Source organism: Pseudophryne corroboree, chromosome 4 (assembly GCF_028390025.1).
Source record: "Pseudophryne corroboree isolate aPseCor3 chromosome 4, aPseCor3.hap2, whole genome shotgun sequence".
Classification (NCBI taxonomy): Eukaryota; Metazoa; Chordata; class Amphibia; order Anura; family Myobatrachidae; genus Pseudophryne; species Pseudophryne corroboree.
Genome location: NC_086447.1, coordinates 869375604 through 869388902, shown reverse-complemented (window position 1 = coordinate 869388902; position 13299 = coordinate 869375604). Strand labels below are relative to the sequence as shown.

The window sequence follows — 13299 nt, the reverse complement described above, 5'->3', positions numbered from 1 at the left end:
GATGAGGGCATTATGGTCTTTGTCCTGAGTTAAATAAGGCAGCATCCATGTCTGCGACTTTTGCCAGTTGTAGCATTTGCGACTTTATGTAAATACCGCTACAAGCCCGTCCCATATATCTGAATGTGCAAGGACTGAGAAGCCCACTTTCATCATCTTTAGACACTAAAATACTGCTTAATGCGTCTTTAGATGCCAACATTGGTCGCACCATCGCAACTTGCATCTGCACTATGCTAGGAGTAGATTATACATCAGAGTATGGCCTTTAATGTGACTAATTATGCGTTTGATATTGAAACCACTTCAGTGACACAACTGTGATAATCTCATAACATGCCCATAAGAAGGACCATTCTAGTGAGTCAATTTAGCCACCTTCCAGTCACGGCCCAATACATTTTAAAGACATTTTGGAGACCGTGCGTCTCTATTACAACTGTGACTCTGGAAGCACAGATTCTAGGGGCATGTGCAGTGCATCAGACATCAGCAGCGCGTCCGACTCACAATCCAGCCCATTACTTATATTGACTCATTATTAAAGTTAGAATACTTAAACCTAAATTTCATATCTTTACCTATAAACAGTCAACTCATTCAATAATATCCGATAAAATGTCCTACAATTAAACTATCTACTTGTCCCTATAAAACCATACAGTAGATTAAAGTTATGGGAAGGTGTGACGTAGGGCTGATGAAATGCTACTTTCCTAGGTATCACCTATCAATGTATATTCCATGTGAAGCATTGTATTATTGTCAATTATTAGGTCAACTGCAAATCTGTAATCCAAATAACTAAACTAATCCAAGGGACATATGGTGGTTTGTACCCCTCCCAGGTTGTAAAGAAAACTGCATGTACTGTACTCCACAGGGGGGCGTGTGTAAGCTAACAAGGACTTTGGCACTTATTACCCTATACCCAGACTATTTGGCTACCTAAGTGACAAAAATGTTGTTAGGAGAAGAGATCTGAGGAACCTTCAATCAGGCAAATCTCCTTCCTGACTAACCATAAATCTGTCCATAGGAGTAATAAGAGGCCCTGCTAGTGTGACAGGTAGATCCTGTGTTAAAAGAACAAAAGAGGCTATACATACAGGCCTCAATCAATATATTTTGCTAATGAGGGAGTTAATCCTAAAGGTGGGGGCCAAGGAGCAGCTCACTACAAGGATAAAAAATGTCTGTTTAACTGAACGTAGTGTGCATTCTTTGTGGGGCAACTACGAGTTGAGGATGTTCCATACCGCCTTTGTGAAACCTCCCACAACAGAAACTAAGGTCTTTGTTGTAAGTTTGAATTTCTGAGTTATTGCTCTTTTTCATTTCAGAAATTATTTACAATCATAACCAGTATGTCATTCTTACAGTATTAAGTGTTTTGTTAATTAAATCTAGCGTAATCTCCATAATTCTTATTGAACTTGCTAGCCTGTGAAGCCCAATGCTACATACCCATGTGTAATTAAGTGTGAAATCTGAATCTTTTTGTGGGGAACAAAAGACTCCTTTAAATTATTTTGTGATGGCAAAGAAATTGTGTATTTATCAGTGCATACCGCCAGGACACAGCTATCCAAGATTGCGGAATCTGAGAGCTGGCTGGAATCATGACAGGAGGTAACAGCATTGTGCCTCTATATGGAATTTTTATTTAAGGTGTGGTGCAAAAATATGGTATGGGAGTACCTACAGACTCCATAAGTTATGTATCTCTGTTGTATTGTGGGGACATAAACTGTTTTTTTTAGGCAGGGTGGTGGGTATATACTGGCATTTCTGATTTTCTGAAGTATAAGTGGGCAAATGTTTAGGACGTGATGTCAGAGTTGCTGGGTAAAGATACTAATGTAGTGCATGTGATCAGAACCATTTGATAGTTATGACATAAAACAAACGTTTGTTTATTGAAATTTATATATTGTAGCAAATAGTACAATTTGAGCTCAAGCAGACTCTAGCTGTTTTTTGGACGGTGGTGGGTTAGGGAAGAGGGTAGTAGAGACAAAGTTGTTTCTGCACGTGAAGGACTACCCAGGTTAAAATATAGACAGCCTTATAATAAGGGCTGATCATAACACACCCTGACAGAACTCAAGATATTTGACATTGTTCATACATTTACTACAACCCCAAGTCTCAGGCGCTATCATATAAATGATTCCCACTAGTAAGCCTAATAGTGGTAAACCACATTAACAAAACTTTGTTAATAATCAAAGGAATATTAACAACATCTATATAGTGTTTCCTTGGCTCTTGATTCCCTATGTGCGAAGGTTGAGGTGCAGGAGGTCTCAGAAATTATTAAGGACCTTAAGACCAATAAGGCCCCCGATGCAGATGGCTTTACAGCCATTTATTATAAAACATTCAATTCCATTCAATGCCCTTTGTCACCCCTGATCTTTACTTTGGTTATCGAACCACTTGCAGCTCAAATCCGCCTTGACTTGGATATTAGAGGGGTGTCCATCGGCACAGAGGAATACAAGGTGTCCTTGTTTACTGATGACATCCTCCTTAGCTTAATGTCTCCCCATACATCCCTCCACAAACTGTTCCAGACCTAGCTGACTGTCGTTCTCTGTCTGGCTATAAAATAAATCTCTCTAAAAGAGTCTCTTGCTCGTAACATACCACCGCCAGTCTTGGACCTCCTGCATCATCATTTTAATTTTACCTGGCAAACTTAAATATCTGGGGGTTTACATAACATACTATTACGACTCCCTTGATGCAGCTAATTTTACTCTTCTGCTTAAGTCCACCAAACTTTACTTTCTCTGATGACAGGACCTTATTACTTTCTGGTTGGGTAGTATAGTGGCGATAGAGCTGAATCTCTTTCCCCAACTGCTCTACCTCCTTCAAACTCTCCCTGTTGCAGTCCCTAGATGTACCCTATTACAACTAGATAGTTTGTACAATTTGTCTGGAGGCTCAAACCCCCTTATATTAGTTTTGTAACCCTTGGCCACCCCACTTTCAACGGTGGTAACGGGTTCCCTGATGTTAACCTTACTACTATGTAACCTACTTAAGTCAGGCAGTGGCTTGGTTTGCGTCGCCTCAGATGCTTAGGTGGGTCTCAGTGGAAGCTAACTCATACAATGTTCCATCAATGTCTTTCATCCTGGGAATAGCTCCCTGGGATAGGCCTGACCTTGCAGGAACACACCTAGTCATTGCTTTTACTTGCACCAATTTGAGATTATTGCAAAACTGAGTTGGTACAGGACAAGGCTGCCCAGCATGCTAATGGCCGGCAGTGAAGTGGTCACAAATTAATTTGCGATCGCACTGCTATGCCTCCGCAGCAAGGGTGCGAGGGCAGGTGCAGGGCGGCCATTTTTCAGGTCACAGTGGCCGTGTTTGACATCACACGGCCGTCCCGAACTCACCCCCATTTCCTATGCCACGCCTGCCCAATGCCATGTCAGCGATCCCGCAACGCCGCAAATGCCTCTACCTGTCAATCAGACAGAGGCGGTCACACTGTGCATGGGAACGTCAGTATGCGTTCGCTTCGCTGATGCGTCTCATACTGAATAGGGCCCAAAATTTGGCATGTGGCAGCGATGGAGAAAATATCTGCCTATCTTCACAAAAACTCCCATAGGTTCCTCATGGTCTGGTGTGACTGGTTTGTGTACAATAACAGCACCCCTCATGGAGCTCTTCCCTCCGGCTTCTCAGGCCTCTTGCTAAGATGTGGACATCTCACTCCTCTAACTCATTACCGGAGGAGTTAATAAGGTGCGTGTTCAAAGTACCATCTGGTTTTGAGCTGTTCTACGTCTACACCATTTATCTTTTGGTGGAGATTTTTTGTCTGAGGTGGATATTCAATTTCAATCACTATAAATATTCTACACTATGATATATAAATATTTCTGCTTCTCTCACGGAATATATGAACAATGAAGGAGCGCCATACATCTAAGAATCTACTCTTTTGGAAATGTATATAATAGAAGACAGTGATTTTCTCTTTTCTTTGAAGTCTACACTCTGTGAACGCTGTGTAATCACGTATTGTTTTCTCTGACGTCCTAAGTGGATGCTGGGACTCCGTAAGGACCATGGGGAATAGCGGCTCCGCAGGAGACTGGGCACAACTAAAAAAAGCTTTAGGACTAACTGGTGTGCACTGGCTCCTCCCACTATGACCCTCCTCCAGACCTCAGTTAGAATCTTGTGCCCGGCTGAGCTGGATGCACACTAGGGGCTCTCCTGAGCTCCTAGAAAGAAAGTATATTTTAGTTTTTTTATTTTACAGTGAGATCTGCTGGCAACAGACTCACTGCAGCGAGGGACTAAGGGGAGAAGAAGCGAACCTACCTGACTGGAGATAGTTTGGGCTTCTTAGGCTACTGGACACCATTAGCTCCAGAGGGATCGAACACAGGACCCGACCTCGATCATTTGGTCCCGGAGCCGCGCCGCCGTCCCCCTTACAGAGCCAGAAGCAAGAAGTGGTCCGGAAAATCGGCGGCAGAAGACCTCGGTCTTCAACAAGGTAGCGCACAGCACTGCAGCTGTGCGCCATTGCTCCTCATGCACACCTCACACTCCGATCACTGATGGGTGCAGGGCACTGGGGGGGGCGCCCTGAGCAGCAATATAAACACCTTGGCTGGCAAATCATCACAATATATAGTCCCAGGGCTATATATGTGATAAATTACCCCTGCCAGAATTCCTGAAAAAAGCGGGAGAAAAGTCAGCCGAAAAAGGGGCGGGGCTAACTCCCTCAGCACACTGGCGCCATTTTTTCTTCACAGTGCAGCTGGAAGACAGCTCCCCAGGCTCTCCCCTGTAGTTTTCAGGCTCAAAGGGTTAAAAAAGAGAGGGGGGGCACTAAATTTAGGCGCAATATGTGTATACAAGCAGCTATTGGGGGAAAAATCACTCAGTTATAGTGTTAATCCCTGCATTATATAGCGCTCTGGTGTGTGCTGGCATACTCTCTCTCTGTCTCCCCAAAGCATGAACCCAAGTACCACATAAAAGGGGTTTTATGTTTGGGGAGAAAAAGCAGCCAGTGTTTTGTTCCCCCATCAGATGAGTGAATGAAGTGTGTAAAGAAGCGTGGGTTCCCCCGATAAGAAACTGGTAATTTCTAAAAAGTTACTGATGGCGTACCCTTTCCCGCCAGAGGATAGGTCACGTTGGGAGATATCCCCTAGGGTGGATAAGGCGCTCACACGTTTGTCAAAAAAGGTGGCACTGCCGTCTTAGGATACGGCCACTTTGAAGGAGCCTGCTGATAAAAAGCAGGAGGCTATCCTGAAGTCTGTATATACACACTCAGGTACTATACTGAGACCTGCAATTGCCTCAGCATGAATAGTGCTGCTGCAGCGTGATCTGATACCCTGTCAATATTAATACCCTAGACAGAGATAATATTTTGCTAACATAGAGCATATTAAAGACGTCGTCTTATATATGAGGGATGCACAGATGGATATTTGCCGGCTGGCATCCAGACTTAAGGCAATGTCCATTCTGCCAGGAGGGTATTAGAGACCCGGCAGTGGACAGGTGATGCTGACTTTAAAAGGCACATGGAGATTCTGCCTTATACGGGTGAGGAATTGTTTGGGGATGGTCTCTGGGACCTCGTATCCACAGCAACAGCTGGGAAGAAATTTTTTTACCTCAGGTTTCCTCACAGCCTAAGAAAGCACCGTATTTTCAGGTACAGTCCTTTCGGCTTCAGAAAAGCAAGCGGGTCAAAGGCGCTTCCTTTCTGCACAGAGACAAGGGAAGAAGGAAAAAGCTGCACCAGACAGCCAGTTCCCAGGATCAAAAATCTTCCCCCGCTTCCTCTGAGTCCACCGCATGACGCTGGGGCTCCACAGGTGGAGACAGGTGCGGTGGGGGCGCGTCTCGGGAACTTCAGGGACCAGTGGGCTTGCCCACAGGTGGATCCCTAGGTTCTGCAAGTAGTATCACAGGGATACAAGCTGGAGTTCGAGGCGACTCCCCCTCGCCGTTACCTCACATCAGCCTTGCCTGCTGCCCTCGGAGAAAGGGAGGTAGTACTGGCGGCAATTCACAAGCTGTACTTCCAGCAGGTGAAATCAAGGTACCCCTCCTTCAACAAGGCCGGGGTTACTATTCCAAAATGTTTGTGGTACCGAAACCAGACGGTTCGGTGAGACCCATTCTAAAATTGAAATCCTTGAACACTTATATACGAAGGTTCAAGTTCAAAATGGAATCGCTCAGGGCGATTATTGCAAGCCTGGAGAATTTCATGGTATCACTGGACATCAAGGATGCTTACCTGCATGTCCCTATCTACCCTCCTCACCAGGAGTACCTCAAAATTGTGGTACAGGTTTGTCATTACCAATTCCAGACGTTGTCGTTGGTCTGTCCCCGGCACCGAGGGTGTTTACCAAGGTAATGGCCGAAATAATTATCCCGTACTTGGACGATCTCCTTATATAGGCGAGGTCCAGAGAGCAGTTGATCGTCGGAGTAGCACTATCTCGGGAAGTGCTACAACAGCACGGCTGGATTCTGAATATTCCAAAGTCGCAGCTGGTTCCTACGACGCGTCTACTGTTCCTGGGTATGGTTCTGGACACAGAACAAGAAAAAAGGGTTTCTCCCGGACGAGAGGTCCAAGGAGTTGTCGTCTCTAGACAGAGACCTCCTAATACAAATACAGGTGTCGGTGCATCAATGCACGCGAGCCCTGGGAAAGATGGTAGCTTCTTACGAAGAAATTCCATTCGGCAGGTTCCATGCAAGGATCTTCTAGTGGGATCTGTTGGACAAGTGGTCCGGGTCGCATCTTCAGATGCATCGGCGGATAACCCTGTCTCCAAGGGCCAGGGTGTCGCTGTTGTGGTGGCTGCAGAGTGCTCATCTTCTAGAGGGCCGCAGATTCGGCATACAAGACTGGGTCCTGGTGACCACGGATGCCAGCCTTCGAGGCTGGGGGGCAGTCACACAGGGAAGAAACTTCCAAGGACTATGGACAAGTCAGGAGACTTCCCTACACATAAATATTCTGGAACTAAGGGCCATTTACAATGCCCTAAGTCAGGCTAGACCCCTGCTTCAACACCGGCCGGTGCTGATCAAGTCAGACAACATCACGGCGGTCGCTCATGTAAACCGACAGGGCGGCACAAGAAGCAGGACGGCGATGGCAGAAGCCACAAGGATTCTCCGATGGGCGGAAAATCATGTGTTAGCACTGTCAGCAGTGTTCATTCCCGGAGTGGACAACTGGGAAGCAGACTTTCTCAGCAGACACGACCTCCACCCGGGAGAGTGGGGACTTCATCCAGAAGTCTTCAAAATGATTGTACACCGTTGGGAAAGGCCACAGGTGGACATGATGGCGTCCCGCCTCAACAAAAAGCTAAAAAGATATTGCGCCAGGTCAAGGGACCCTCAGGCGATAGCTGTGGACGCTCTGGTAACACCGTGGGTGTACCAGTCGGTGTATGTGTTCCCTTCTCTGCCTCTCATACCCAGGGTAATGAGAATAATAAGAAGGAGAGGAGTAAGAACTATACTCATTGTTCCGGATTGGCCAAGAAGAGCTTGGTACCCAGAACTCCAAGAAATGATCTCAGAGGACCCATGGCCTCTGCCGCTCAGACAGGACCTGCTGCAGCAGGGGGCCTGTCTGTTCCAAGACGTACTGCGGCTGCGTTTGACGGCATGGCGGTTGAACGCCGGATCCTGAAGGAAAAGGGCATTCCGGAGGAAGTTATCCCTACGCTAATTAAAGCTAGGAAAGAAGTGAGCGCAAACCATTATCACCGCATATGGCGGAAATATGTTGCGTGCTGTGAGGCCAGGAAGGCCCCAACGGAGGAATTTCAGCTAGGTCGATTTCTGCACTTCCTACAGTCAGGGGTGACTATGGGCCTAAAATTGGGTTCCATTAAGGTCCAGATTTCGGCTCTATCGATTTTCTTCCAAAATAGAACTGGCTTCACTGCCTGAAGTTCAGACTTTTGTTAAGGGAGTGCTGCATAGTCAGCCCCCGTTTGTGCCTCCAGTGGCACCGTGGGATCTCAACGTGGTGTTGGATTTCCTGAAGTCGCATTGGGTTGAGCCACTTAAATCCGTGGAGCTAAAATACCTCACGTGGAAAGTGGTCATGCTGTTGGCCTTGGTGTCGGCCAGGCGTGTATCAGAATTGGCGGCTTTATCATGCAAAAGCCCTTATCTGATTTTTTTATATGGATAGGGCGGAATTGAGGACTCGTTCCCAATTCCTTCCTAAGGTGGTATCAGTGTTTCATGTGAACCAACCTATTGTGGTGCCTGCGGCTACTTGGGACTTGGAGGATTCCAAGTTACTGGACGTAGTCAGGGCCCTGAAAAATATATGTTTCCAGGACGGCTGGAGTCCGGAAAACTGACTCGCTATTTATCCTATATGCACCCAACAAGCTGGGTGCTCCTGCTTCTAAGCAGACTATTGCTCGCTGGATCTGTAGCACGATTCAACTTGCACATTCTGCGGCTGGACTGCCGCACCCTAAATCTGTAAAAGCCCATTCCACGAGGAAAGGGGCTCTTCTTGGGCGGCTGCCCGAGGGGTCTCGGCTTTACAATTTTGCCGAGCTGTTACTTGGTCGGGTTCAAACAGTTTTGCAAGAGTCTACAAGTTTGATACCCTTGCTGAGGATGACCTAGAGTTTGCTCATTCGGTGCTGCAGAGTCATCCGCACTCTCCCGCCCATTTGGGAGCTTTGGTATAATCCCCATGGTCCTTACGGAGTCCCAGCATCCACTTAGGACGTCAGAGAAAATAAGATTTTACTCACCGGTAAATCTATTTCTCGTAGTCCGTAGTGGATGCTGGGCGCCCATCCCAAGTGCGGATTGTCTGCAATACTTGTATATAGTTATTGCCTAACTAAAGGGTTATTGTTGAGCCATCTGTTGAGAGGCTCAGTTATATTTCATACTGTGAACTGGGTATAGTATCACGAGTTATACGGTGTGGCTGGTATGAGTCTTACCCGGTATTCAAAATCCTTCCTTATTGTGTCAGCTCTTCCGGGCACAGTATCCTAACGGAGGTCTGGAGGAGGGTCATAGTGGGAGGAGCCAGCGCACACCAGGTAGTCCTAAAGCTTTCTTTAGTTGTGCCCAGTCTCCTGCGGAGCCGCTATTCCCCATGGTCCTTACGGAGTCCCAGAATCCACTACGGACTACGAGAAATAGATTTACCGGTGAGTAAAATCTTATTATTTCTACCAAACCATGCTTCACAAGAGAGAACGGTCTACCACGGGGTTTGGAGCAGCACTTCTTGCAGTGCAAACAAGTTTCATACCCACTCAGACTCCCTCATCACTAAGACTACTGTAGGTACTTCTGAGACCAATCCTTGAATTTTCCTTGTTTCACCAAGACATAGGGCCTGATTCATTACTGATCGCTGCTGTGCATTTTTGCACAGCGCGTGATTAGGTCCTAACTGCACATGCGTATGCACCGCAATGCACACGTGCGTCAGACAACAACAAAGGGCATCGCCGGTCAGCGACAGAATGATGCAAAAAATCAGATCGTGCGGGCGTTCGCAAGGTGATTGTCAGGAGGAGGCCGTTTGTGGGTGGTAACTGACCGTTTATTGGTAGTGTCAGGAAAAAAGCAGGCGTGCCCAAGCGTTTTCAGGCAGGGTGTCTGACGTCAGCTCCGGCCCCAATCAGCCTCTTCTGATCGCACCGTAGGAGTAAGTCCTGGGCTGCGCAGAGACTGCACACAGTGGATTTTTGCAGCTCAGCGTACACATGAGATCGCACTCTTGCACAACAAATTTACACTCCCCCTGGAGGCGGTGACTATCCGAAGGCAGGACAGCAAAGTTAGCAGCCCAGCGATCAGGTCTGAATTACCCCCATAGTCCTTTTGTCTACTCTTCGTTGCATCTTCTGGAGATGGTATTACACTCCTTAGGTGTGGTGTGTACCGTTACATCTTAAGCACAGCCAAATTCAATTGATTTTACTACTTTTTGCCTTTCCCCTCACAATTGTAGGTAGTTAACATAGGGCAATTTTTTGGGCTGTGCCAACTCATCTTCAGTAGGTATTCTGTCAATGGGAAGCTTCTCCTCTAGAGCCTCCAGTCCATCATGGACCATCCAAAAGTGGGATTCTTTGGAAAAGGAGTGAAATGTGGTGTCCATGCATAATCCATGCGGTGACATCAGTAGATTCCAGTTTAGGGCAGAAGGTGTTGCAGCCAGCAATGCATTAGTGGCTCCTGGCCTGCATCGCTCTTCAGATATCTGTACTATGTAGATTGTGTCATGCCCTGGGACTATAGCCTGCAGGAGGTGGACTCAATGTTTTATTACTTAGGGCAGAGGTTCCCAAACACGGTCCCCTCCAACAGTCCAGGTTTTAAGGATATCCATGCTTAGGCACAGATGACTTAAACAGTACCTCAGTCAGTTTAATTATAACATCTGCACACAAGCATGGATATCCCTAAAACCTGGACTGCTGGGGTGCCTTGAGGACTGCGTTTGGGAACCACTGACTTAGTGCCTTCATTAATAGCTGGACGCGTTCTGTGCCTCAATGTACACATAAAAATTAAGGTGTGTATATATTATCAGGTATATCGATCTACGTCCAACTCAAACCACTGCAGCATTTTGGACAAGTTATTTGAATAGACAGCAGTGACTTTATATAAAATAGCCACCATGCTGTGAATGTAGTCCTTTCGGAGGGGTCAATACGCAAACCGCCAATCAGAAGATGGTGCTGGTGAGATCATGATCATCACGGTTCTTTATGCCAGACCTCTAATATCTACAGATTACATAATTATAAGATGGAGATGGGTCCAAGTCTCGTTCGGATGCTGTCCCTGGTGTCATGCACATCTTATGTGTACCAGTCATGTACTCAACTTATGCTTCTGCACACCTCAGTTCACCTCTCCTAAGATACGTCCAGATCTAAATGAGGACCTAAGTGTGAAACCCTGGGAGGCAGGCTCCATTCCCAATATTCCGATGTACAAAATATCTTGTTTTTGTGTTTACTTGTCCATTAAATATGATAACAATTATATTAATCATTCCATTAAAAAAATTTACATTTTGATGGGAGATGTAATCACCACACTATGGGGGGGTATTCAATTAGCTCCGACAATTTTGGAGCTGTCGAATCCAGCCCCTGCATATTCAATTGCGGGCCATTTTTCTCCAATTTCACCAATGCCTTTTTACTTCTTTTTTTTTATCGAAAAGTCATTGCCAAAAAATGTGGATCGGCGAAAACACATGGATTCGTCGATCCACATTGTTTATTGCTCCTGCCGAATATTTCACCTAGGCGAAAAAATGGCCTAGTTATTGAATAGGGAGAATCCCCATTCACCCTAAAAAATAGCGAAAAGTGCAGTTTTTTCGCCTAGGCGAAAAAAACGTCTGTAATTGAATACCCTGCTAAGACTCAGATAAGTGCAGGCTGTAGAAGCCGGCCTCTGCGTTGGGCACTTATTACCAATGATATGACCTCACCTTCTCTCCGGCAGCTCGGCTCTCTCACCCGTGGACAGCCGGTCAGACTCTGGACTGTTGATACGCCGGTAACGCAGCGAGCGAGCCTGTGTAGTGGGGGACTCGGGAGGGGCCCGAACAGGAGAACTGGGACACCCATGCCGACTGTGATCATCCTCCATTAGGCACTGTGTCTGTGAAGATAGGTCACACGCTCAGTTATTATAAGTTATAATGACCTATGTGTAATAACAGAACACAGTTTAGCGGTGCAATCTTTCCCATGTGTATATGTAGAGCAGGTGACATTGTGGCAATAAATTCTGAACTAAGAAACAGAAGATTGAAGAAAATACTGATGGTTCTACTGATGAGCACTAATATAAAGAGTTACCAGCAACATTAACTGATATACATTACACATATGTCACGGGATATTTGAGGTAAGGTTGTGAATGTGGGGGAAGTTATTTCCCTATGCACAGCAGATTTCCTGCCAGCCGCTCCATTGAAGGATGTCTGAAATAACCAATAATAAATAGCAATAACTCACTCTCATTGTACTGCAATGTAACTTCAATGTTCCATCAAGGAATCAGAGCTTTTACATGTTATAAGTAACTCTGCAATACAAGCATGTGCTTTAGAGACAGTGATTTTGATATTTGTTTGTGTCTTATACATTCGGTGAGGTTGATATATTGTTTACTTTGGCGTTGGAGCAGCCGCCTCCTTATTCGTGTCTTCTCCTGCCACGGTGAGTACGCACCTTGCTGATGCTGATCCTGAGCTTATTCCGGTTGACGTCTGTCTCCTCCCACACCTCAGTGTCATTGAAGCCAGTGTTGGGGAGCTGCCCGGTGAGATCTGCTGGCCTGCCAGGAAGAACAGGAGGGGCATTCTCCTGATCACTGAGGTGTTCACCCTGTAAGACGTCTTCTGTGTTCTCCCGAAGTAAGTCCCCAGGTACAGGCGTCACGTTCACCACCCTGTTAGTCACATAACAACAGCGGATAAATGAGTGGTAAATGGGATGTAAATCTGGTGACCTGCACAGAGAAAGTCAGGCATGTGGCTCCACTCACCAACTGACGACGGCATCTACTGATAATGAATAAACTTTGTTATATTAATGGGGTAATTAATTATCTTAGAAAATCCATAGGCTGTATCTGTATTAGCTATTTGGCTATACTATGCGTATCCAAATCAATACTATACCCAAACTATACCAATCCATAACTATACTATACCTATATCATACCATCAAATATGTATCCAAACCAATACTATATCATAATATACCTAATCTACATATAATCCATATCATACCATCAAATATGTATCCAAACCAATACTATATCATAATATACCTAATCTACATATAATCCATATCATACCATCAAATATGTATCCAAACCAATACTATATCATAATATACCTAATCTACATATAATCCATATCATACCATCAAATATGTATCCAAACCAATACTATATCATAATATACCTAATCTACATATAATCCATATCTATACTATACCTATATCATACCATAAAATATGTATCCAAACCAACACTATATCATACTAGACCTATCCATATCTATATTGTACCTAAACCATACCATCAATTATCTATCCAAAACTATATCTTACTATACCTAAACTATACCTATCCATATCTGTACTGTACCTATATCATACCATCAAATATGTACAGTGTATCTGGAAAGTATTCATAGCGCTTCACTTTTTCCACATTTTGTTA

The 13299-nt window shown here is 45.3% G+C and overlaps 1 protein-coding gene across 4 annotated transcripts in view; it reads right to left on the bottom strand.

The window, feature by feature from the left end:
* The window catches only part of TTBK1 (tau tubulin kinase 1), a 209155-nt gene that overhangs the window by 78531 nt on the left and 117325 nt on the right, over positions 1 to 13299 (bottom strand). For all 4 annotated transcript variants that reach the window (XM_063918755.1, XM_063918759.1, XM_063918756.1 and 1 more), the window contains 2 exons: positions 12300 to 12519; positions 11552 to 11724 (listed from right to left, as the gene is read on the bottom strand). In XM_063918755.1, coding sequence (XP_063774825.1) covers positions 11552 to 11724; positions 12300 to 12519 — 393 coding nt within the window. The remainder of the gene's footprint in view (positions 1 to 11551; positions 11725 to 12299; positions 12520 to 13299) is intronic.